The 27,365-nt window shown below is 42.7% G+C and overlaps 1 protein-coding gene across 5 annotated transcripts in view; it reads right to left on the bottom strand.

The window, feature by feature from the left end:
- ACSL6 (acyl-CoA synthetase long chain family member 6) overlaps positions 1–27,365 on the bottom strand; it is a 124,462-nt gene that overhangs the window by 58,750 nt on the left and 38,347 nt on the right. For 2 of the 5 annotated variants that reach the window (XM_024213346.3, XM_024213345.3), the window contains exon 2: positions 4,037–4,257. In XM_024213346.3, coding sequence (XP_024069114.1) covers positions 4,037–4,257 — 221 coding nt within the window. Of the gene's footprint in view, positions 1–4,036; positions 4,275–4,372; positions 4,442–19,783; positions 19,845–27,365 lie in introns of those variants that run through there. The other 3 variants (XM_026659495.2, XM_024213344.3, XM_024213343.3) reach the window with 3 other exon arrangements.

The raw sequence follows: 27,365 nt of genomic DNA, 5'->3' as shown, positions 1-27,365 counted from the left end.
AAAGCTTATGCTCCAATACATCTGTTAGTCTTAAAGGTGCCACAGGACTCTCTGTTGCTTTTTACAGATCCAGACTAACACGGCCACCCCTCTGATACTTTCAGCCATTGGATAGTGTTGAATTCAAGACCAACTCCCACAAGGAGCGTTGCTATAGCTAGTGAACACACAAAGTACAAAATAGTAACTCTGACAAAAATCAATAAAGCCAAACTGAAGTTTTGAGAGGTTCTATTTACCTATTCTACACTAATAACTATTCTAGCATCTATGAAGCTTACAGAAGGCAGAACATCTTTTTATTCTTGTACTTGATTTTGGACTTCAAAACAGCATTGACAATAACTATGGGACAGAAAATAATCCAGTCTTTCTGGAATAGGTATCTTTAAAAAAAAATCTTAATAGAACTATGTAACTGATTTTAGTGCTGATCAAAACAGGCTAGTTGTTTTTTGTGGGAAATTTTAATGATTTTGTTTGTTTTCAGGAAATTTCCCTCATGAAATTTCAGTTTTTCAATTAACAACCAAAAGTCAAATATTTTTTAGTTTACAGTAAAAATGTTCAGTTAGCAAAACCCAACTTTTCTTTATACAAAAACAAACAAAGCCCCCTACCCCCCATTTTAACTATTTTTTTCCATGAAAACTTTTCTTTTGGGCAAAAGCTGTTTTTCATTTAAAAAAATGTTTTGACCAACTCAAATAATTGAATATAAAGGCCTTGATCCTGCAAACACTTACAGATGTGCTTAGCTTTACTACCATGAGCAGTGCCACTGAAGTCAGCGGAACTACTCATGATAGTAACATTAAGTACACGCGTAGGTGCCTGAAGGACCAGGACCATAGTTTGCACCTATCTGTCAAATTCAGTCCTGGCATAAGAGCACATAGCTCCTACTGACTCCAAATGGAGGTGCACCTGTTACCCCCAAACTGAATTTGATCCCAAAAGTTCAAAGAAACAGTCTGATTCAAATTCCACCCTCATACAAGAAAAAGGTACCTCAGCATGCTATCGCTGGCCACCACTGCTTTTGTTTGCTTGGTTATTTTAACTAGTGCAGTAAAAATGAATAGCCCTAGTAGAATCATTACCTTCCTATGACACCACTCAGAGGAGTTTAAAGTCCCAAAAGAATTTGTGTAATGAACTTTAGAATTCATGTAACGTGGTCATTATCTAAAGCCAGAAAGGATCACCAGATCATCTAGTCTGACCTCCTGTGTGAAAACTGCTTTCAGAACAACGTTGGGACAACTCCCACAAAAAATACATGACATTGCATGATTCTCTTGGAGGTAGTTCATGTTTTCCAAAGACTTTTGAAGACGGATTGCTATAAATCTGTAGATGGCATAGGGAAAAATATTTCTGAAAGCTCATTTTACTACTAATGAAAAAAAAAGCAAAAAGGACACCTGCTTGTAGCCAAGAATTCATAGCTGGAGAGCCTGAGGGATATTGATAATAGTGTAAAAAGTGGAGTTTAATGCAGGTTCATCACAGTAGCTCTGTTCTGCAGTGGGAAAGGTGAAAAAAACGTAGTGGCGCTGAAGTTTGCCATCCAAAGATAGAGGTGATCTCTCTTCTATAAGTGCAATATTGCACCCTTTAAAAAAGGGAACATTAAATTGCACCAAGGGGCAAATGCTGACCCCCAGACTTGGTGGGCACAGCGGTCAGTAGATGCAGCAGGGTTAGGAGCAAGTTTGGGGGAGCCCAGGCAGATAGTGTTCATCCACTGGTGTACTGTGGCGTCTAGGTTCCTGGGAGTTGCCTGCATAGAGTTACATGCAGGGAGAGGTAGTTAGAACAACATGGGAATAGTGGATTTGCTACTATGTGGCTCTACTTCACTCCCTCTTTCAGAGAGGCACTGACAAAGATGCAAGGCAGCTTGTGGGTTTGGGCTCCACTGAAAACAGTGGAAGTTTTGCCATTGGCTACAACGTGATCAGGAGGTAGGCCTTAGTATGGCTCGTGCTTCTGTTACTCTAGGGAAGTTTACTAGCCTTCCTGATTCACAAATAAATACCATCTCAGGTCCACAGACAGGCCAAGCTCTTGGGAAGATAAGGCGGTTTCCCCATTAAATAATACACTTCCCAGTATGTTCAGCAAAAGTGGACTCTTTGGATTTTTTTGTCACCCACCTCGCCTTTTGGTCTTTTTTGCTTTCCTGTGCTGTTGCCTAATGATAGCCTTCGATAGAGAAAAGATGTTGCTGCATCAGTGATTAAGTTTCCACATGACTCAGATTCCTATTAAAGCCCTCAAGGACTCAGGTGATGCAAATCAGCTCAACACACATAGTGTCTTCAATGAGGTTGTTCCTCTCATCTGGTGATTACTAGTGTGGATAACCCTGGATTAATCCTTACAACATCCAATTTCTCTCTCCTTCCATCAGTGAGTACATATAAAATAAAAATACAGGGTAGCAGATATTTTAGATAGGGAATCTCATGGGAATATTATTCGTTTGCCATGTCAATTTCATAACAACTATAACCTGCTTTTTGAACAGTACTTTCCAAATACTAATTATTTGCACAACACCTGAGTAAGTTAGGCAGGTTTTACTCACTATATGGTACAAGGGTTTAAACCAGGGATCTCAAACTCAAATCACCACGAGGGCCACATGAGGACTAGTACATTGGCCTGAGGGCTGCATCACTGACACCTTTTCATATAAAGATATAAAAGCCCCCCCTCTGCCCTCGGCCCTGCCCCCACTCCACCCCTTCCATGAGGCCCTGTCCCTTCCCTGCCCCCATTCCAACCCCTTCCCCAAAGTCCCCACCCCAACTCCGCCCCCTCCCTGCCCCGATTCCAAACCCTTCCCCAAATCCCCGCCCCGTCCCGCTTCTTCTCTGCCTCCTCCCCTGAGCGCGCAGCTCCCCACTCTTCCCCCTCCCTCCTGGAAAGCGCTAAGTGCCACCAAACAGCTGTTTGGCAGCAGGAAGCACCTGGAGGTAGGCAGAGGCACGGGGACACAGTGCGCTGGGGGAGGAAGGGGGGCGGTGGGTGAGGGGAGCTTGGCCGCCGCACGAAATAACTCTGGGGGTGCGGGGAACTTGGCGGGCCACATGTTTGAGACCCCTGGTTTAAACTGAAGCAGAACGCAGTTAAGTGACTTGCCCCAGGTCATACAGTGAGTCAGAAACATGGCTGTGGAAAGAACCCCAGAGTCCTGGTTCTAATCAGAAGAAAATGCTTCCATGGGAAATGTAAACTTTTGCCTATTTTTTTTTTATAAGTAAGTACAGTGAAGTTCTCTTAAAGGGGAACCTGCTAGACGGACAAACCTGTCATTAACCTTTAGATTCTTATGATATGTCTCAATTTTGAATACGAGTTCGACTGGAGATGCTTTTCTTGGAAGTTCTCGCACTTTAACATGGGGTAGTTTCTTTAGACCTCAAGGCTCCTTAACAGCATCAAGATGAATAAATACTCAGCCTCAGGTTTGGGTTAAAGCATAATTTTTTACAGTATCACTGAGCATACAGCAGCCACCATTACAGAGTTAGCATTGCACAGTGGTATGTGAGATTATAATTACCATCTGTGGGAACAGTAAACCTTGTTTTTTTAGCGGCTTGTATGTAATTTTTCAGTGCTTCATGGTTAAGCCAGGCTAAAACTGGAGGAATTCCGTAGGGATTAAATTCATGGCTTGGATGTTAGTTTTCCAGGAGTTTAAAAGGAAGGAACAAAGTGGGTCAAATTAATCCGTGGTGTAACAGACTGTGAACCATTGTCCAGGATGGAACAATACAGCACCCACCACAAATAGCTAAGGCCTGATTCTCAACAGCCTTGCAGCCATGCACACCCATGCAAAGGGGGCGTAAAAAGGTACGCTTCTGATTTAGTAGCACTCTGCATGGGTGTGAATTACTGTACAAGGGACCCGGCCGTGGTGATGCAGCCCATGGAATCTAGCCAGCCCAGCCAAACCTCTGCATTCATAAGGGTTAATTTTTTATTGGGTGAAGGGTATAAATAATGCTAGCCTTACCTCAACTTCTTCTGACTGCATCAAGAGGTCACATGGTGGCTTCAAAGCCTTTGGCCGGCTAGCAAACCAGTATGCGATCACAGCTGCAAAGGCACCAATGCCAACTAAGGTGGTAGCTGGCAAGCTGTGGAAAAACTGGCTGAAGTCGTCAAACTCGGGCAGTCGCAGGCTCCTCAGGATTTCCTGTGCTTGCATCTTTTCAAAGATTGAAAGGGCAAATTCTGCAGGAGCCAAAGGAAAAGAATGAGTTAATGCGACAGGATTAACAGACATAGGCCATAACATTTGCCATACTTCTAAGGGAACGAAGGCAAGGAAAGGCAGTTCTCTCTTTACCTTTTATAAACATACTGCTATGCTGACCCAGAAACAGAGCTGTCTACAAAAAAGAAGAAAGAAGTCACAGCTACAAAAGAATGGCACAGAGCAAAAAGCGTAATTAGCATCACAGCAAGAGGAACGGTGTATATTTAGAATGTTCTGTGTCTGAAACATGTATCGAAAGCCCCCGGGCTCTGCTTGAAACCAGACCCTTACTTACAAAGGCAGAGAGACTGAGGCACGGTAATCAGCTGACTGCTAGAAGAGATGCCTTTAACGTGCATGGATTTTTTCCATTTCAAATATGCTTAGCACTGGTGATAATCACATGATAACTTAAAGTGGCAGTGTGCACTCTGCAAAAGGATGCGTCACTTCCGTCAGCAAGAGAAGCATTGAATATTCCACACTTCATAGTCATTACAGAGATGCAGAGTTTTTTAAAATGACTATAAGAATTTAGCAGCAGCTATTTAAAGCTGCAGGCTTTTTCTTTTTACTTTGTGAGCCAACATCTTTCAGGAAGCCTGTAATTTTTCTCCCACCTCTACCTCAAGGTGCTGACATCTGTGGGCCCCTGATTACTGTGCTGTCGTAAGTAAAATAGAAATAAAATTAGCAATCTCTCCATTTCTTCTTTCCCAGCCTGCAGGAGAAATGACCTGATTAGTTTGTGTGTTGGTTTTTGTATGTATCTGAAGAACAAATTGAAAGGAAGCCGAGTCAAAGAGCTGAGTTTTGCATTTAGTTTTGATGTGGTGCATTCTAATCTCTTGTAGCAGTGAGTTCCAGAGTCTAGGTCCAGTTCCTGTGAAAGTTCTAGTTCCTGTGCTCTTGAGCTTTCCCCTGATTGGTCAACAGTTTCATTGTTTGGGTGGAAGATAGCTCCTGTCATGGGAGGTCCTGGCTGCAGTAGCAGAGGTGATTTCCCAGTTAGCTAGGGCCGATCTAACAGTGAGCTTTGAATATCAAGAGACAGACCTTGAACTGGACTCCACATGTTTTGGGGAACAAGTGCAAGGAGCAGAGCACCAAAGTTATGTGTTTATGCATCCCATGCTGCTCAGCCAATGGGCTATTGTGCTTTGTACCACCGGGAGCTTTTTCAGGCTCTTTGGCTTCATTTCTACGTAATGAGGTGCAATAATCAAGCCTGAAGGTTAGGAATGTGAACATAAGAACAGTCATACTGGGTCAGACTAATGGTCCATCAAGCCCAGTATCCTGTCTTCTGACAGAGGCTGGTGCCAGATGCTTCAGAGGGAATGAACAGAATAGGGCAATTTATTGAGTGATCCATCCCCCATTGTCCAGTCTTAGCTTCTGGTAGTCAGAAGTTTAGGGAAATCCAGAGCATAAAGTTGCATCCCTGACCATCCTGGCTAATAGTCATTGACGGACCTACCGTCCAAGAACTTGTCGAATTCTTTTTTGAACCTGGTTATAGTTTTGGCCTTCACAACATCCCCTGTGAATGCGTTCCAGAGGTTGACTGTGCGTTAAGTGAAGAACAACTTCCTTTTGTTTGTTTTAAACCTGCTGCTTATTAATTTCATTGGTGACTCCTGGTTCTTGTGTTATGTGAAGGGATAAATAACACTTCTCTATTCTCTTTCTCTACACCATTCAGGATTTTATAGACCTCTATCATATCCCTCCCCCCAAATCATCTCTTTTCTAAGCTGAATAGTCCCAGTCTTTTTAACCTCTCCTCATATAGAAGCTGTTCCATACCATTAATCATTTTTTGTTGGCCTTCTCACTACTTTTTCCAATTCTAATATATCTTTTCTGAGATAGGGCGACAAGAACTGCATGCAGTATTCAAGGTGTGGGTATACCACCGATTAATATAGTGGCATTATCTATCCCTTTCCTAATTGTTCCTCACATTGTTCACTTTTTCGACTGCCACTGCACACTGAGCAGGTGTTGTCAGAGAACTATCCACGATGACTCCAAGATCTCTTTCTCGAGTGTGGCTCATCGTGGCCTGATCTGTGTCCAATAGGCTGGGGTACAATCTTCAGGTCACTGGCAGGTGAAAGTGCATGTTCTGTGCCCCCTTGACCATTTGGGCATTAATCAGCCCTCAGGAGCCTAAAAGGACACTATCGCTGCCTGCTGAATGAACAATGTGAAGGCAGAAGCCCTTGACAGTGGGGATGCTATAGAGGAGGCAATTTTTTTCAAAATCCTTCCTTATTCCTACCAGCAACCCCTTATAGGAGTTCAGGTTTATCCAGCTGCAGATTTCAGCAAGGCTTTGTGAATAGTGGGAAATAGTGCCTGCTAAATGGGTTTTTGATCTCAAGGAATTTAAAGTATTATCACAGGTTGGTGCAAACTTCCCCTGTTACATTTTCCTAGTATTTGTATTTTAATATTTTGCATTAATTTAATTCCTTCGGTCCCAAAGGAGTTTATAGACTAATATGCCTAGTGAGCATATTGTCCACCATTAAAATGCAGTGGCTGCTGAAGCAAAACACAGCAGCAATACCCAATCCTTCAGAACTGGTGTACCTCATCCAGCTGAAACTGCAGGGGGGGGAGGGGGTTGGTACGTAGAATGAATTCACTCAAGTTGGAGTTTTGGCCAGGGTGCCAAGACTTACATCTCTGGTCTTATGGATCGATCCATGAGAACTTTAATGCAAGATACTATGATCTAGTGTCTGATTTATCAGCGTCCCATGGCCACTCTACACCCACTATGCTGTCAAAGTGGCTGCAAAACAGCTGCACAACACCTCTCCCCCTGAAATAGCTCATCAATGTAGGCAACCCTAGTGCAGGAGGAGTTCCAGGGTGGATGGAGCCATGGCCAGGGCATTTCAGTGGCTTGGCTATTCCTTGGCTGCTGCAAAGCCCATGATGCTAAGGCAATGGGGGTGCAACCCTCAACTACTCTCTGACAGGGTAAGTGCAAGGGTAAGATGCCTCCCCTTGGTCCCACATCTCTGCATCAGTAGGAGGTGGAATCAGGCTCCTAGAGTTTACATCTCATCTGAAAGACGGCACTTCCAGCAACGCATCTATGGCACGTAACATCCTTCTGGTCTGGCTGCTAACAATTATCCATTCCATTCCCATGTATTTGCACGTGTTGTTGTGACTAGGCCTGTGTGTGTTGCCATCCCTCGTGTATGATATTTTACTTAATTAGTCCATTTAAATTCACCTAATTAATTATTTTTTGAAGATGTAAAGTGCCACATATGTGCTAAGTCTGAGGTTTACTTGTTTCCTGGAGGGTGGGAGTGGTGGTGAAGACATTTTCTTTAGTGAACTGTTGAGTCATTTGATCTTTATCAGGCCTGCCTTTAACTTACTCCTGGATCTTTACAGCCAAGCGCTTCCACTGTGTCCCTGACCATATTATATGTCAACTTTGGGCTCCCAAGGTTATACTCTTTGCAGACAGCAACAGATCAGCCTGCTTGTGTGTACATTTCAAATGGCTAACTTCTGCCTGGGGCCTGATCCTTCAGCTCTTACACATGTGAGCAATGCCAGTGAAGTCAATGGGATTATTCATGTGAATATAGGCTGCAGAAGCAAGGAGGGGGCTGTCAAAGTGCTGATTCTATGCTAATGGAGGCACTGCTATGCAGGAGGGATCCTCAGCTGGCCAGGAGGCCACCTTCAAGTCCACTGTCTTCTTGAGAGTTACAGAAGAATTGGGTTAAGGAGAAGAAACCTAAGACAGAGCAATAGAGATGTAAATGGTTAGATTATGATAATGTACCAGTAGATGGTGCTCAAAAATATGCAGAATATGTACACTGCAACAGGCTCCTAGGACTCAGGTCTTTACGTTTCAACTCTTAACAGTGGGAGACAGATCACGTACAGATGCTTTATGCTGCGTAATTGATCACAGGGTTATAGGTTTTAGCTGCACAGGGAATGTGCTGCTGTGTGGACTGGCCAGTACAATTCTAGCAAAGAAGCCTGGATCTGATTTCCCTCACTTCCCTCAGTTTTACACGACTGATTTCAATGAAGTTACTCCTCATTTACATCATTGACAGGGCCGGCTCCAGGCACCAGGCACCCAAGCTGGTGCTTGGGGCGGCACCTGGAGGGGGGCGGCGCGGCGCTCCGGCCGCCGGGGAGAGCGGGGCCACAGCCGGGCTCGCCGCCCTCCCCCCGGCGCTCTGGCCGCCCTCCCCCCCCCGCGCCCTCCCCCCAGTGGGAGAGTGGCGAGCCCCTGCCGGGGCTCGCCGCCCTGCACTCTGGCCGCCGGGGGGAGAGCCAAGCCCCAGCCGGGGGGAGAGTGGGGGGGGGGGCGGCCAGAGGCTTTTTTGCCTGGGGCGGCAAAAAAGCCAGAGCCATCCCTGACCATTGAGAGGAGAATCAGGCCAGAAGGGCATCATTTCGTCACTGTTCTAGGACCCCTTGCCTCAAAGGGGCTATAGGGCAGGCCTACGTCCCCCTGGGAAATACGTCCGGTACAGGGAAGCCCAATGGCCATGTGCTATGCTCGCACGGCTATCTCTGCTCTACTTCTGCAGCACTCCCAGCTGCAAGGGGCGTTCAGGGGAAGAGCAGAAATGAGCCAATGAAGGCAGAGGGTGCGAGACACATGCCTGGGGTGTTCTCACAACTTGGCAGTTCTGAACCCCAGTAGGCTCCACAAGGGTCAGTGAAGCAGGGGCTCAACTTAGGGAAGCTCCAAGGACCGCCCTAGCCTGCTCCAAAGGCTGCACCATCTGTGCAGTCCCTGAACAGGGGAGCCCCAAAATACCTCCGTTGTGTCCTGTGCTGGCACCAGTGCAGGCATGACCCTGCTGCAGAGTGATTAGGACCCTTCCACTGCAGAGGAAGAAGAATCTCCTCCACAGCAAATGCTCACTCATTGGCCCAGTCCGGAACTGGGGTATCCTACATAATTATGCAATTCTCTGTTACCAGAAGGGCTGAATATTTTCCCTGGAGTACAGATGGGGAGGGAAGACAAGAAAGAACAAGAGGAAAAATCCTTTTAGGTGTAGATCCTCAGCTACTTAAAGGGACACTGTCAAAGTTGTCAGGCATTGACCTACCTTGGCAATTGTCACATGTTGTAGGTCTGGCCTCTACAGACTCTAGCAATGGAGTTTTTTTAAAACTGATATTTCTTCAGCACTAAAATCAAAGGAAAGAGAGGGGAAAAGAGACCCTCAACTTATCTGCTTCCTTCTGTAAGGAGATCAGTGCACATATAGGGAGCCAGAAGAGTTGACAAGTCACGTGACCTGTCACAGTAATAGGAAGCGACACCTAGCAGCCGCCAGATCACTCCCTTCGAATTCAGGAATTGTTTTGTCTTTGGCAATATGAAGAGGAGGGTTGCCCTGGCATATTATCTCCGTCCTCAGTGGATCAGTGCAGTGGGGCTCATTCATACACAAAACAGAGACAAGTCATTGAATTGGGATCTTTCTGAATACAAATTCTGTTGGAAGTGTCAAATGGTACATAGAGTGACAGCCTCATGTATAGAGACTATGAAGGCAGGTATGACAGGTAGTGAATGTGGAAGAGCTGCTGCATGGCTGCTACTGCTGCCTCAAGGCTGGAATAGCCCCAAAGGCTGCTGCTCCCACTCCATTCCACTTCTCAGCAATTTATTTTGGAGAACCCCATATACATTGGCTCTGGCCTCAGCCCCTCAAAATCCCTAGGTGCAGGGAACCCACATGGAGCTGTGCCTTATGTGACACAGGGGGGTGTCCTGCTTCCTGTCTTGTACAGATGAAGCACCCTACCAGTTCAGCTCCGGTCAGGAGTCTCAGGACCCTATCTGCCAGCAGCTGGAGGGATAGATTTTTAGTGGGTGTAAGTCAGTGCATTTTCATTGCCTTCAATGGCGTAATGCCTACTTATAGCAGCTGAGGATGAGGCCCTGTGGTTCTGCTGCACATTAGCATTGACGAATCTCCTTGCTTTTTTCTTTTATGTACAAAGCTGTGATCTTTGGTACAAAAGGCCATATCCCCCATCCCATAATCAATGGCTCCAGAAATCTGGGCCGGATTCCTCTCCCACAGGGTGAGAATCAGGAGCAACTCCATCAAAGTTGATGGAGCTGCACTGGTGTGAGGGAGATTTGTTTGTGTGTTGAATATACAAGAAGTCACAGCCTGTGTTTTAAATAACTGCCTCATATTTACTGAGGCAAGCAAGCTCACAAGGGAACCCACCTTCGCTTTGAAATTATGAGGGGAAAATACCCCAAGTAAATTAGTTGGGAGGGAGAAGATCTAAATGGTTAATGGTGTCCCTTTAAATTGCCAGAGCACAATTTAAGGCTGCACCAGTGGTTGGGCTTTGAGAGACAAAGGTAAAGGTAAAGGTAAATGGTAAAGGAAGCTGAGCACCCTTTTGTCTCATGCCCTCTGCCCCCTGTTCAGTCTTTGTAACTGTTGGCTGATTATTGGAAAGGATTCTGTTCCCGTTGGGGGGGGGGGCAAGTATTTAACAAACAATGTATGCACTGAAATTAATAGAAAACGATATAGTGTTTCTTCCTGGGAGTCATTGTACATGATGTATTCAAGGTCAAGCTCATTATCTCTCAAGTTCTCTGCCACTTCATGCTGAATATGCTCTAGAGAACATATTTAGCAGCTTTTAGTAAGTAATTTTTAATAGTACGTGTGCTGAAAGCTACACATATAATAAATAGCTAGACCCTGTCCCAAAGAAAGAGCTTGCAGCCTTAGCGTACAGCGAGAGAAAACAAACCAAGCAGGATGAGGGTAGGGAAGACAGGATGACAATGAAACAAATTATATTCGGTGAAATAAACGGTCTTGTCAGCCCAAAGCCCAGCCATTGTCTAGTGTTTTATAGGCATCAGAGCAGAGCTGCCTTGAAGGAGGACAATGGAGCGAGTGTACAGATTTTTAGGGAGAGCTCCTCCTATGGATAAGGGGTTTGTCCGTTTGTCAATAGTCCCTGCGTGTATTTAATAAAAATAATCCTTCATGAAAAAAATACTAAAACCAAGTTATTTTCAGATCCCAGATTCGGGCCTTTAGGTTCTACTACAATAATTAAACATTCACTCTGTATTTCCGTTTGGAAATATCTTCCTATCTAGGAATGTATCCCTGGCCTCTGGCCACCCATACAGAGTTCTGATTCTTTTTAACATAGTGTCTAATTACATTATTCTGGCAATTTAGATCCATGTTACAAAACCACAGCACGTGCTGGATCAGTTAACAAAGTGGAGCAACAGGCTGAGGTTACATCCTAAAGTGTGGATTGTCCCTTTATCTCAAGCAGTATTTCTTCAACACCATATTGATCATGGTTTTAAAATCAATGTGTAAATCAGCAGGTTTTCACTAACCGACCACAAAGGAAGGGGAACTCATTGCCAAGCAATTCTTAAGGAGTAGAGATAGCATTGCACAGCTATGTTACTTACATTTTCTGATGCTTACAGAAGAGCAGTCAGTCTTAATAAGGTTATCTGGCCAAGTTTGCAGATTGGTGCCAGTGTAACTAAGAAGGGAACCTGACTGGCTTTCTGATTAAACTGTCTGTGGTCCCGTAATTTTGAAACAACCCTCCCAATAAGTTTGTGAGCAATGCCGTAACCACCTATGCAAGCAAGCACTGGACAACAAACTAGAAAAGGTGTTAAAGGGGTGGGGAAATGGAGGAGAGCTTTGCAACCTATGCAGTGGGGAAGGTCAAGCTTTCTCAGCTGCAGCCATTGCTTTTAATGTTTGCACCTAACATCAGAAACCATTCCTTGAGGGACATCTAAGGGAGGAATTAGTGATCAGGTTGAACTTCAGCATTGGGATCACCACCAAGAGCAGGGTGTACTGGGGCACTAGACCTTGTTTTGTTTATTTTAGGGTAGATTTCCAACAATAAGGGCAAGTCTTGACTTGGAAGCAAAGGGTGAAGCCTCCCCTAGCACAGGACAGAAGCCTGTATGTTAAGGGACGGGTAGTACTCCTGGCGTGCTGTACAGGACGGAGAGAACCTAACTGCCCCTTCAGACAGGTCTCAGGAGAGTGGATTATTATTGCACACATGATTGCTTTGTAGCCTAGTAACACAGTTTAAGGCCAGAAGGGACCATCAGATCATCCAGTCTGACCTGCATATCACAGGCCATTAAATTTCGCAAACAGCCCTCTGTTGAGTCCAATGACTTCAGCTGAACGAAAGCCAACTACGTCCTTAGGAGACTGAACTGTTGCGCTGGGCTCTTTGCTACATGTTATTGTGTGAAATGTCTAGATTTTATAAGTTGTTGATTGGTTTTAGAAAACTCAAAGCTGTGTCCTTTACCTTCCAGAAGAGTATGGTGTTTTCATTTAAAATTTGACCTGTATGGCGTTATTTATTCTTGCATATAATACATTCCCATTATATAAGAGCAATGTTAAGAGGTCCATGAGATTGCAAATACAGTAAGCAGAATGTCGTTAGCACCATCCGCTGATGAATGATACATTATAAAATATACCGCAATAGGCAAGGTTTCCACATGACTCCTAGGGGAAATTATTTTCAATTGGATTCATTCCAGCTGCTACAGTAAATACTCCAGGGAAAATCCAAATATTAAAATCATTTAATGTATTAGGTACATGTAGGATTCTTGATTACTGGTGGTCATTCAAGATCCCATGACCCAACATAACCCCAGTGTCCTGCTAAATTCCCACTTGGGCAATTACTTTCTGCTAACCTGAAAGTTTCCTCTGTAGTTTCATATAGCTAAAATAAGTGCCTAGGTACTTCAACAAAAGGTACTTTACATATATTACATTCAAAAAGTAGGCTTGAGAGGAGGACAGACAGTCCCCCTTCACCTCGTGACTGAAACAGTTGCATCCTGCTAATGAGCGCTGTTAAACAGCTCCTGTATTCCTCCTCAGAAAGGACTATATTTCAGGGGCAAGTTTAGTGATACCTGTCTTTGTGAAGTTTGTAAAGATTTTCAAATCCTTTGTGATGAAAGGAGTTATAACTATATTAGTAACTCAGTCTAAAATACGCTGCAAAGCATCGTGGAGGATTCCATATTGATGGCGGTAACACAAACAAATGGGAAATTAGACCTGCACACTCTGCATTCCAATACATGAATCAACTCAGCCATCTGAACAATTCAATGGCAGGATTGCTGGAATTCTTGAATACACTAACTTGCAGATGCAGTAAGTAAAATTTTAGGGAGAGTGTTGCATAATATTTTCCTGGTTATACTTACATGTTTTCATGGTTTAAAAACCATGATTTGAATGGAGATTTTAGGCGTGTAATTTGAAATCACATATCTTTCCCATCCTCACTAATGAGGATAAAGAATTTCTCAGTTTCTCATTTTTCATATTCAGAATCTATAGTTTCTTGGCTAACTCAGTCATTGGTCCCTATTTCTGATTACATATGATTTTAGTATTATTGTGCTGCAGATCTTATCTGGCGTGGCTCTTGGAACAGTCAATCTTGATATTGCATCCCAAAGTGGCTTGGCAATGACCCTGTCCTTAACTACGTTTGGGTAAGCAGCCCTGCTTTTGGAACATAGCCCACACTTACAACGTCGAAATAACTCAGACAGCAGCAGCATCTGGATATGTGGGAAAAGCAGTGGTTGCGTGTGTGTGTGTGAGAGAGAGAGAGAGAGAGAGATGGGTAATGTATCCCCTGTGGAAGATCTTCCACTTTTGCTCATACAACCAGGACAAACAGAACTCGAATCTCTCGTGTGTCCTTGTCCTTGTGAAAGGCACCATGCTCTCTCAACAAGTTACCTTGCTCTCACAACAAGATCAAATTGATGCTGTTCGAATCACTCCTCTGTGATTCTATTTTGTCCCCTGTTCCATTGCCTGCAATTGGCGCACTTTCATGGAACAAATTCCTGTCATATAAACCACTGACAGTAAGTTCCCTCTAAGCAGCTGTGCAGCTTCCCATTAAGCCCCACGCAGGGCTCAGGGCTGCAGTGGGGAGAGATGCCTCTCCCGCAGCGCGGACCTGCCCCGGACTTCCTGCTGCCGGGGGAGAGGAGCCCCTCCACCAGCCCGGCCCAGGCCCACCGGGAGCTGGAAGGAAGAGGAGCCCCTCCCTCAGCCCAGCTCAGCCCTGCCGGAGCTGCCGCCAGAGGGAAGCACCTCTCCCCTGGGCCCAAGCTGTTGTGGTGAGAGAGGGCTGGGGGTCAGGGGGGAGTCCTCTCTCCCCGCCGCAGCCCCTGGACAGCCTGCACCCCCAAACCCCTCATCCCTGGCCACACCCCAGAGCCTGCACCCCTCCCATCCCTCTGTGCCAGCCCTGAGCCCCCTCCCACACTCCGAACACCTCGACCCCACACCCACCACATGACTTTTGTTATGTGCACCAATATGGAGGTGCTGTGTCACACATTACCTCCATAATGGTGCACATAACAAAATTCATTCCGCACACGGACATAAAAAATTAGAGGGAACACTACATAGTAAATGAAAGTTTTCTGGTGTGTGCCTACTGCAATAAATACCTTACTGGCATTTAGAAGTGCTGGTGAACTCTGTCTACCTTGCCTTCACCATTCAGGTATGCAAGACTCTACTAATATGAAAACATTGATGTTACAATTTATTTTATATTGAAGTTGAAGCTTCAAAGTTTTCACTTGATTTCTAAATTATTCTTATGAAGGGAGAGATGAGGCAGGAGAAAGGAAGCGGGGTGAGGGGGGAAGAGTAAAAATATGTGCCAGTAAGAAGAGAAGAGAAATGGACCAGATTAAAGAGAAAAGGCTAGTTAACTATCAGGAGGGAATAAATATAGATCAGATGTCCTGAGGTGGCCATAACTGAGCATAATGTCTCAAATCTCTGGAGCATGTGCTGGTTTAGGTGAAGATGCCTTCTGCAGTAGTGTACATTTACTCTCCATCTATAGATGGTTCAGTGGCTTGAATTACCTGCCAGGCTCTGGTAATAACTAATACTCACTTCGATTATTCGAATATTCCAAATGTTCCGTACTTGAACTCAGTACATGAAAAAGCTGTTGAATAAGGCAGGGAGATAATCCCTTTTATAGTTCTTATAAGGGGCGATAATCCATTCATGTAACTTTGAAAATATTCACTATTTTCACTTGTGGTAAGAACCCCTTAGCTGAATCCTCTAAACCATTCTATGCAGCTAACTGTATAAAAGATGCCCTATTACCATCTTTAATAGATCAATTATGGCTAAAAAATTCCAGTAAGCATATCTTAAAGTAGCACCACATGAAAGCAAAACTATATCAATGAGCCAACATTATTCTGACAATCACTCAAATATTCTTCACATTTTTAAATCTCAAATTTATCATTCTCATTTCCAGTGTCACAAATACAGTCTATAAAAAGGTAAATCCCAGAGTTTTTTCTGGACCTGGATTCGCACACGGATTATTGTCGCAGGACAATAGCTTAGTACTCAACAGTGCCATCAGTTGGTGGATCACTATAATGCTTAATTTAAAGTAAGCTACTACAAGTATGCCCATTTGAGGCATTTTTTTTTAATAGTTTATACTGTGCTGTGCTGGGAGTCCAGCGGAGGGCAACAAAAATGATTAGGGGTCTGGAGCACATGACTTATGAGGAGAGGCTGAGGGAACTGGGATTGTTTAGTCTCCAGAAGAGAAGAATGAGGGGGGATTTGATAGCTGCTTTCAACTACCTGAAGGGAGGTTCCAAAGAGGATGGAGCTCGGCTGTTCTCAGTGGTGGCAGATGACAGAACAAGGAGCAATGGTCTCCAGTTGCAGTGGGGGAGGTCTAGGTTGGATATTAGGAAACACTATTTCACTAGGAGGGTGGTGAAGCACTGAAATGCGTTACCTAGGGAGGTGGTGGAATCTCCTTCCTTGGAGGTTTTTAAGGCCCGGCTTGACAAAGCCCTGGCTGGGATGATTTAGTTGGGAATTGGTCCTGCTTTGAGCAGGGGGTTGGACTAGATGACCTCCTGAGGTCCCTTCCAACCGTGATATTCTATGATTCTATGATAGCATCATGCTACACCACAGTGATCTCCAACACCCAGAATCTCCCCTCAGTTGCTGTAGGTAGCTGGCATAAGTTAGAGCAACCCATACACTTCTCTAGTTTACACTGTGGTTCTGGACCACCAAATATTGCTCCCCCACCGCATACCTGGAGGCTACAAAGATAGTGTAAAGCTATTTCCAATCTTGTATTGAGCATAGCTTGGCCAGACCAGAGGATCTGCCTTCTACTTTACATACATTATTAATCAAAATGTAGACTATAACTGCACTATTAGTTTATATTTAATATCAGGTATGTCATTCTTACACTGGTCTAAACTGTAACTCCAGTGAAGTCAATGGAGTTAATGGGTATAACTCCAGTTTGAGAGCAGAATCAGTCCCATGGTACGTCCAAGATGCAATTTAAATTTTACTGAATGTCCAATTTGGTTACACGATGACAATATTCCTATAATTACTTCATAGATTTAATCCCTGTTCTGGAGGCCAGAAGTCCCATAGAGTTCAGGAGACTAAAATTTGCATGTCTAGCATCCATGTAAAACTTCTCATCATTATATCTATATCCAAGCACAAAAGAGTATCTGAAATCAGACGCCCAATTGTCTGAGGTGCACTAAAGACTGTTAGTTATAGCTATGAACTAGCAAATGTAAGTAAGCTCTTATTTGGATTAACGCTGTGAAGCGATAAAAAAAATTAATCGCTATTAATCTCATAATAAAAAATTAATCATGATTAATTGCGCTGTTAAACTATAATAAAATACCATTTAAATATTTTTGATATTTTCTACATTTTTCAAATATATTGATTTCAATTACAACATGGAATACAAAGTGTACAGTGCTCACTTTATATTTAATGTTGATTACAAATATTTGCAATGTAAAAAACAAAAGAAATAGTATTTTTCAATTCACCTAATACAAATACTGTAGTGCAATCTCTTCATTATAAAAATTGAACTTACAAATGTAGAATTATATAAAAAAAAAACCTGCATTCAAAACATAAAATTTTAGAGTCTACAAGTCTACTTCTTGTTCAGCCAATTGCTCAAACCAATCTGTTTACATTTGCAGGAGATAATGCTGCTTGCTTCTTGTTTATGTCACCTGAAAGTGAGAACAGGCGTTCGCATGGTACTGTTGTAGCCGGCGTTGCAAGAAATTTACATGCCAGATGCTCTAAAGATTCATATGTCCCTTCATGCTTTAAATCACCAATCGAGGGGACATGTGTCCATGCTGATGACAGGTTCTTCTCAACAACAACCCAAAGCAGTGCAGTCCGACGCATGTTCTCTTTCATCATTTGAGTCAGATGCCAAAAGCAGAAGGTTGATTTTCTTTTGTGGTGGTTCGGGTTCTGTAGTTTCTGCATCGGAGTGTTGCTCTTTTAAGACTCCTGAAAGCATGCTCCACACCTCATCCCTCTCAGATTTTGGAAGGCACTTCAGATTCTTAAACCTTGAGTCGAATGCTGTAGCTATCTTTAGAAATATCACATTGGTACCTTCTTTGCGTTTTGTCAAATCTGCAGTGAAAGTGTTCTTACATCAAACAACAAGTGCTTAGTCATTATCTGAGATTGCCATAACACTAAATATATGGCAGAATGTGGGTAAAACAGAGCAGGAGACATACAATTCTCCCCCAAGGAGTTCAGTCACAAATTTAATTAATGCATTATTTTTTTAATGAGCCTCATCAGCATGGAAGCATGTCCTCTGGAATGGTGGCCGAAGCATGAAGGGGCATATGAATGTTTAGCATATCTGGCACGTAAATACCTTGCAATGCCTGTTCTCACTTTCAGGTGACATTGTAAATAAGAAGCGAGCAGCAGTATCTCCCGTAAATGTAAACAAACTTGTTTGTCTTAGCGAAGAAGTAGGACTGAGTGGACTGGAGGCTCTAAAGTTTTACATTGTTTTGTTTTTGAGTGCAGTTATATACCCCCCCCCCCAATCTACATTTGTAAATTGCACTTTCACAATAAAGAGATTGCACTATGGTACCTGTATGAGGGGAATAGAAAAATACAATTTCTTTTGTTTATCATTTTTACAGTGCAAATATTTGTAATCAAAAATAATATAAAGCGAGCACTGTACACTTTGTATTCTGTGTTCTAATTGAAATCAATATATCTGAAAATGTAGAAAAACATCCAAAATATTTAATACATTTCAATTGGTAGTCTATTGTTTAACAGTGCGATTAAAACTGCAATTAATCATGATTAATTTTTTGAGTTAATAGCGTGAGTTAACGGCGATTAATCAATTAATTTGGATAGAATGACCCTCAGGCTACACTCTTTAAAGATTCCCAACACTTGCCCAGATTCTTTAGCACTACTGTTTCCTCAATCATAATAAGGCAAACTCCCCTTGCCATATGGTATTTGCTGCAGAAGCAACATACTCCTCCTCCATAAAGGGTGGCCTTGACAACAATACTGTTTTTTTCATTTGTATTTGAATTGACAGAGATGGGGAAACAATGCTTATTGGATCCGAAACATCTCAGTCTAAAGGGTGAGATGCAGAGGTATGTCACTCAATGAAAAAATTATTCTACAGTATAAACTTTTTGAATCTTTAAAGCTGCATCTTAATACCCCTTTGCTAAATATTGATTGTCCCAACCTCATAAGCCCAGAAAATATTATTTGGGCTTGTGGCTACATTGTTGAGTAACATTGTAGAGTTTGCAACTCTACTGACCTCAGCAGAATCACACCAGTGTCCAATGAGCAGAATTTGTTGTGATAATTTCAGCTCGCCCTCCCTGCCCTGCCCCGCCCCTAGCCAAAATGGAAGAAAAGTCTTCCTGCATGTATATTTCTTTACACTTAAATCAGTGCAAATTAAAGTTACTAGTTAGTTTAATTAATACCTGTTGCAATGCTGGAAGATCTTATTTTAGACCTGAGTACTTTCGACTATCTTTTTCCTTCAGGACAAATATTTAAAATCAAATGTACTGTATATCATTGAAATTCAAATGATTTCCATTAGACTGTATAACATTTGACAGTCAACAGGAAGATGTCTAGTTATCCAGTTATTGTTTTTAACACCCTAGCCCCAGTATTTGTGAACAACAAGTACAATCCTGTGCTTAGTACAAGAATTCCACATCATCTCCTAGGGATTAACGCAAGTTTTTCTGGTCAAAAAAAGTTTATGTATTGCAAAAAAGAGAAAAGGCTTTTTCTTTACTATCTTACACTAACAGTTTACTAGATTTCTTGCCTCCAATGAGGTTTCTAGGGGTTTTTTTTTTTTGCAAAGCAGCATCTGAGGCATTCAAGTGCAGACTTTCCCTAGTTTGAGCATTTGATAAGGGGGGCTTCCTCTGCCCAACCAATGAATCAAAGTTTAGTTACTTACTTGGTCCATGTGGGGATTCTAAGATTCTCATGCGAACGCACCCTTTGATTCAGGACTGTCTGTTCCTTCCCTTCCCTTACAGGAGCAGCAGCTAAGAGTGCAGCACTGCAATGACAGGCAACCTCCTCCAAGATGGGAAAGTCATTCCAAACCAGCTGCCAGGATTCAAAAGCACAATGCAAGCTCCACCCTCTCTGAGAGACCAACTGGATCAGCTCCTTCATACTTCCAGTTCTCACTAGATGGAGGAGTCATGAGACCCCTCTCAAAACCACTGCTCCCTTGAGCCATGGCACTGTGCTAACTCCTCATGATCTGATTCAAAGCCCAATGAAATCAATTAAAAGACTTCACTGGGCTTTGCAGCAGATCCGGAATCTTTAGGCAGGGGGGTGGAGTGTTATTTACCTAGCCACGCACACCCCTGTCCCCCCATATACACATAATCATGGAAATGTGTGTTATCAACTTTGTTGTAGTTGAATTGTTATTTATATGACCCTTTAATGATTTTGTCCACGGTATCATACACACTAGAATACCTACTGTAATTTATAGTGAGGAATTTGCAAGCCTCCCTTTACTTTGGTGTCATATAATGAGAAAACAAATGGGAGAAAGTTGCTTTTAGAGTCTGACTAAGATAGATCTCTTGCAATATTTGACTTACTAATATTTCCCAGGGACCCAGCAGGCTAGTCATTTGGTATTAATGCCTCACTGCTCTCAGGAACAGCAATTAATAGAGACCACACTGGGGAAATAATTGTCAGATACCACTGGGTCCTTTTTCCAAATCTTAAAATGGCATAATTCTGAAAGCATTTCTATAAAGACAGAGTGTATTTCCACTGCTGCCCTATTGTATAAAAATTCTGCTAAAAAGTATTCATTATATATTTGAAGACTTATTATCATTGCTTAGAATTGATATTAATTTCTCTGAGACTCATAACAGCAGAAAGAGTTACTGTGTAACAATACTGACAGTAAACATTTGTAAATTTTGTCTGTAGCCAGCACAATATAATTGTACATGCCTGATGAAAGCACTCAATGGGAAAGCAATTCTAGTAACAACTAGTGTCATTAAATGCTGTTTAGCTACTGTTGACTTACAATAACTCAGATGAAGGAACCTGGACCTTAGGAGACTACAGCCTATGAATTCATAATAATTGCTGTAATTAAAAATTAGAGACAGTCCAAAATAGACTTTTGATTGTGAACCTCTCTAACAAATTTCAGGTAGGGGAACTAAATGTCAATCAGTTCAGAAACTGCTGCTGTGGATTTAGTTTGGTTCAGATCCCAACTAGAAGAGTTTTGCAATTCTGGTCTGGATGCAGCTCACGTCTCACCAGGCCAGTCACTCATAAGATTTTAGCCCTAACTGGCAAAAACTCAGGGAATAGCTGATATCCTGGCATGCCCACCACTTTCGGCCAATAACTTGTGAGATTTCAGAGCTATCAAAGCTGGACCTGAACCCCAGCTCTGATTTGGCCTCAAATGCAATACCTGAAACCTAGAGTAATCAGAATCTGAACATGTTCTCCTTGGCTCACCTCTAATTAAAATTAATATGAAATAAATGGGGAGGCATCAGAGCATTCAAATTGCCACATTTTTATTTGCAGCTAATTGAAAACTGATGCAACCTCATCCTTTGTTTTGATTTATGTAAAACCCTAGCAGTTAAGGAAATGACACAATACTTTCCAGTAGGCACAGAACCATTTGTAATGCCATTAATATGGAGGAGGAAATCCATGGCAACACTTAGATGTCGATTGTAATACGCAGTAGCAAAACACCCCGGAGACTGAAGATACTGAAAAGAATTACCCCTGCAACAAGACAGTAGGTAACAAAACCAGCAAGTCCTGTGAAGGGTAAGAAAAGTAGCATGTCTTAACTGACATTGGAGCAGGGAGATTTGCCTCGGTCATCTCCCATTAGGGTAGGTGCCCTAATCACCAGGCCATAGAGTAATTCTTACACTTGCACTCTTTTTCTCTGGCCCAATGACTCGAAGTACTTATCCAAAGCTGAACAACTGCAACAGGAGAGACTGGGGGAGCTCTCACATCAGACGATCCCCTCGCCCACTGGTCAGAGCAGTCTCCTGGGAGGACCCTGTTCAAATCCTTCCTCTGAACCTGGCAGAGGGGCTCCCAACTGGAGATCGCAAGCACCTCCCTGCAGCCTGGAGGTAGGCACCTAACTCTGAGGTACAAGGCTTAGGACACACCTCTTTTGCTAGCATCTCTCATTTGCTAGGTTAGGTGGCTCCCTGCCTAGCATGCTGGCTTTTGCAGATCCCAGTCTTAGGCCTGTCTTTCCCCATGCATCGTATAGAGACCCTAGAAACTTAACAATTTTTGTGGAGCCAATGGTTGTTCCAGTGATTTTCTAGGAGCCTAAAAGTTAAGTGTCCCTTTGTGGATCTGGGCCCTAAATCCTTTTACACTTGCACACGAACATAAATTTCAATGGAATTTAGTACCTAATTCCTCAAGGCTCCTTTGAAAATCCCAGCGTTACTCTTCTATTTGCTAAGACACCAACAAGCAGTGTAGCCACTAAGAGATGGATCCATCATTTAGTTTCCTGCTCATTGCCAGTTATCAACTGGCATACAATTCTCTATGTAGGCTAGGGTGACCAGATGTCCCAAATTTTGGGTCTTTTTCTCACATAGGCACCTATTACCCCCCACCTCCTGTCCCGATTATTAACACTTGCTATCTGGTCAGCCTAATGTAGTCATTTAGTGTATGCAAATCTATTACATTTCACCCACTGCTGGTGAATAAGGAGACGCAGAATTAATTTCCCCTGTAGGAAGCGGGTCATTAAAATGTGGTATAGAAAAAAAAAAGTTCCTTTTTGCATGCATGCTCAACTAGAGCCCACCTACACATCCATATTGTTATCTGACTAACCTTCGCTTTAGGTATCATATTCGGGCAACTAGTAAATTGTATCTTGACTGATTAATGGCTTGTCCCTCTGGGACACTCTGTACCTCAAAGTAGCACCCTGGAACCCCCACATTCACCACTGTGATATGATTCTGATATATTTTGTACAAAAAGAAAAGGAATACTTGTGGCACCTTAGAGACTAACAAATTTATTTGAGCATAAGCTTTCGTGGGCTACAGCCCACTTCTTCGGATGCATAGAATGGAACATATATTGAGGAGATATATATACACATACAGAGAGCATGAAAAGGTGGGAGTTGTCTTACCAACTCTGAGAGGCCAATTAAGTAAGAGAAAAAAACTTTTGAAGTGATAATCAAGATAGCCCAGTACAGACAGTTTGATAAGAAGTGTGAGAATACTTACATGGGGAGATAGATTCAATGTTTGTAATGGCTCAGCCATTTCCAGTCTCTATTCAAGCCTAAGTTGATTGTATCTAGTTTGCATATCAATTCAAGTTCTGCAGTTTCTCGTTGGAGTCTGTTTTTGAAGCTTTTCTATTGCAAAATTGCCACCCTCAGGTCTGTTACTGAGTGACTAGACAGGCTAAAGTGTTCTCCTACTGGTTTTTGAATGTTATGATTCCTGACATCAGATTTGTGTCTGTTTATTCTTTTGCGTAGAGACTGTCCGGTTTGGCCAATGTACATGGCAGAGGGGCATTGCTGGCACATGATGGCATATATCACATTGGTAGATGTGCAGGTGAACGAACCCCTGATGGATGGCTGATGTGATTAGATCCTATGATGATGTCACTTGAATATATATGTGGACAGAGTTGGCATCGGGCTTTGTTACAAGGATAGGTTCCTGGGTCAGTGTTTTTGTTCAGTGGTGTGTGGTTGCTGGTGAGTATTTGCTTCAGTTTGGGCGGTTGTCTGTAAGCGAGGACAGGTCTGTCTCCCAAGCTTTGTGAGAGTGAGGGATCATCTTTCAGGATAGGTTGTAGATCTTTGATGATGCGCTGGAGAGGTTTTAGTTGGGGGCTGAAGGTGACAGTTAGTGGTGTTCTGTTATTTTCTTTGTTGGGCCTGTCTTGTAGGAGGTGACTTCTGGGTACTCGTCTGGCTCTGTCAATCTGTTTTTTCACTTCAGCGGGTGGGTATTGTAGTTTTAAGAATGCTTGATAGAGATCTTGTAGTTGCTTGTCTCTGTCTGAGGGATTCGAGCAAATGCAATTGTATCTTAGAGCTTGGCTGTAGACTGTCTGTACTGGACTATCTTGATTATCACTTTTTTCTCTTACTTAATTGGCCTCTCAGAGTTGGTAAGACAACTCCCACTTTTTCATGCTCTCTGTATGTGTATATATATCTCCTAAATATATGTTCCATTCTATGCATCCGAAGAAGTGGGCTGTAGCCCACGAAAGCTTATGCTCAAATAAATTTGTTAGTCTCTAAGGTGCCACATACTCCTGTTCTTTTTGCGGATACAGACTAACACGGCTGCTACTCTGAAACCTGTCATTTTGTACAAAGTACACCATGTGAGGTATCATTTTGTAAGTCGTGATCTGTTGATCAATAATATCCTGTTGAATTGTAGGTACTATCATTGTACGTGAAGTTATGAAGGATTGCTATATGAGCATTACCGAAATATATTGTGAGGTTGGAAACGCCCACGGCTAGCCTTTCAGTCACAACAAAGGAGTAGCCATCACCAGCCAGATGGTCATTAATGGCTCATCAGTATACAATCCATTATCCCAGAGGCTTCTTTGAGCAGGCAGTCTGCCCCCATGGCGTATGTAACACACATCACAGCAATGAGCTTTCTAGCAGCTGGAAAAAATATAAGAGAGGGAAAGTGACATCACTTGACCTGACCACCTTTTCCCCCCTGCACCCATCTCAACACCTGTAAGAACATCTGGAAAAAAAAGGACTTTGAACTGGGGAAGAGTGGTCCCAGGGTGGAAGGGTGTCCAGTCTGTATTGAGGAACTGTAATCTGCTTGTACCATGTGTTAGGGTGAGCTACTGCTTGATTCAAATCTTGCTTAGTCTGTTGAAGTTAAAATTTAGATTTTATTTCGTAGGTAACCAACTTTGATCTGTGTTCCTGCTACTTATAATCACTTAAAATCGGTCTTTCTGTAGTTAATAAATGTTTTATATTTTACCTAAAACATTGTGTTTTGGTGGAAGTGCATGGAGAATCTTAGCTCAGATAACAAAGGCTGGTGAATGTCCACTTTCCTATGAAGAAGTGGCGAACTAACACTGGTCAGGCTTCTGACCAGTGCAAGACGGTACATTTATGGGGTGCGGGGAATTGGCTGGAGCCTCTCTATTGATGGTTCTTGAGTGGCTAGGAGATTATTCATGTAACTTAGTTGGGAATGTCCCTGCCTGTGGATGGCTGTGTAAGTGCAGTGCCTGTCAGTGTGAGAGGCAGCCCAGACTGGTGGGACCGGAGGGCTCAGCAGTCCAAAGTCCAGGCTGCACCCCGGGGACCCCGTCACACCATGGAATTGCTTCCGGCTTTTCTACACTCAGCCATATTTTTTAATATTCTTTTGGGAATTATGTTCATCACTCAGCTTCAGAGGATAACAAGTAGGGCCCCATTCCTGCAAAGAATTCACACGTGCTTAATTTTATGCACTGTGAGTAGTCTCACTGACTGCAATGCGAGCGTTCACAGTACATAAAATTAAGCGCATGCATAAATCTTTGCAAGATCAGAGTCTAATATAGTTCTTATAGTACATAAAAGAAAGCAATAGTGCTGCTTGAGTCTGGGGCTGGGATATTTCTAGGAGACAGTAAAGAGGGATAAAAATTAAAATAAAGCTCAGAATGGAAGTTGCTTGTTTTGATTACTATACAGTAAGCGAAGATTTAAACAACGTAAGAAGCTGCCACATGTGACCGAGGGAGAATTTAGAACCACATGTCTTGCAGATTCACACAGAACCCGGGGGCGGGGGGGAAATATACAGTCCTAGTGACCAAGAGTGGAGATGGACATAGCAGCTGGAATGGCTTTGAAATATCAAGAAGCAGGTAAGTTTTTTATTTTGAATTATCAGTACTCAAAATAAAACAACCCACCCTTTTCCCTTTAGAAATTAAACCAGCTGAATCTGTTAAGCTGGCTACAGGCCTAGAGGACTATTAAAGAACTAGCTTTCAACAAGTACATAAGCCTCTTTAGCATGAATCTCTTTTGTGCCCGCAGAGCTGGATCTCAATTCAGTGAACCTTGAACTGAATGTTTGGAACTCAAGAAGTAAAACCAGAACTCTGGTGAAGCAGCCAGTTACTGTTCCCCTCCACAGCCATGGTTCCCAGCATCCTACATTGCATCCTTAGCATTGTTCTGCAATGGTGATCTATGGAGGACCTAACTTTAGGGGGAAAGGGGTTACCATCCAGTTCAAACCTCTTTGAGCAGGAGATCTGCTAAAGAGGAGTAAGGTAAATAGTGTTCATACTGAGTAAGCCTTCAATATTTTCTCATGACCTTTCGTTACCTTCTGCAGGGAGGAGGAAAACAGATCATGTGATTAGTTCCACCGGGCCACATTTATCCCTAGTATCAATAAATTTGGCCCACTGATATAAATGGGCCTATTTGGATGAGATAAGCAAGCAGGATTTGGCCCCAAATGGAGGGAAAACTGTCTTGTAGTGAAGAGGAATGTAAGAGAAATGAATCAGGAAGATTATATGGATGTATTTTCCTCATGTACAAAATTATTGACAGATACTATTTCTGTACATGGCAGTTTTTCACAGAGAAGATAGGGGTCACGATACTGATCAGTGCTCTCTGGAGATATTTTTATTCCAATGAAGCATTAATCAATTTAATTTATACAGCACTCAATTTTCCCAGCCCCAAGAGCCAAAACACTTGTGCCTTGATATTCAGAGTCCCTGACCACCACAAATCCTATTGCAGTTAATAGAAGCTAGAGGTGCTTCGCATCTTTGAAAAAAAATAGGCCATTAGTGCACAGTACAACAGTTGTAAACAATTATAAGCCACACTAAAATTGCCACCCTGTTAATACAGATGGCTTGTTAACTCGTCACCAGCTGTGCTGATCACTCCTTAAACATTTTGCTAAGAAGGTGAGACAATGCCAAAGGAAATACATAAACCAAAGATGTGGATCTCTAAGCAACCCATAAGGAATGGGACTGCCCTCCACCCAGCTGCACTGAGAGATGCATTTATAAAACTGAAAGATTTTTGCAATACATAAACAAATAATAACGGATCTGAATGTCCTATAAGTCCCAATTGTACTGAAAAGAGCATGAAGACCTCACTGTACCCACCTTACAAGGATGTTTTCCAATCACATCTAAAAACCAAATACAGTATATCAATTATTTGCTATGTTAAATGATTAAAAACATTCAATGGCTGTATAGAAATCTTACTGTTTTGACCCTTGTAACATTTCAGGGAGAATCCTAGTACCCCGATTTGCATCAGCTGAGGATCTGTATCTTCACTTACCTCAGAGCAATGCCAATTTACACCAGCTGAGGATCTGGCTCATTACGTTTTATATATATTCAGTTATTCATTTCAAAACCCATGATGAACGCATTCTCTCCCC

This window comes from Terrapene carolina, unplaced genomic scaffold (genome assembly GCF_002925995.2).
Source record: "Terrapene carolina triunguis isolate 2854851 unplaced genomic scaffold, T_m_triunguis-2.0 Scaffold629, whole genome shotgun sequence".
In the NCBI taxonomy this organism is placed as follows: domain Eukaryota; kingdom Metazoa; phylum Chordata; order Testudines; family Emydidae; genus Terrapene; species Terrapene triunguis.
Note: the sequence above shows the minus strand (reverse complement) of the source record. Positions and strands in the feature narration are given on the sequence as shown.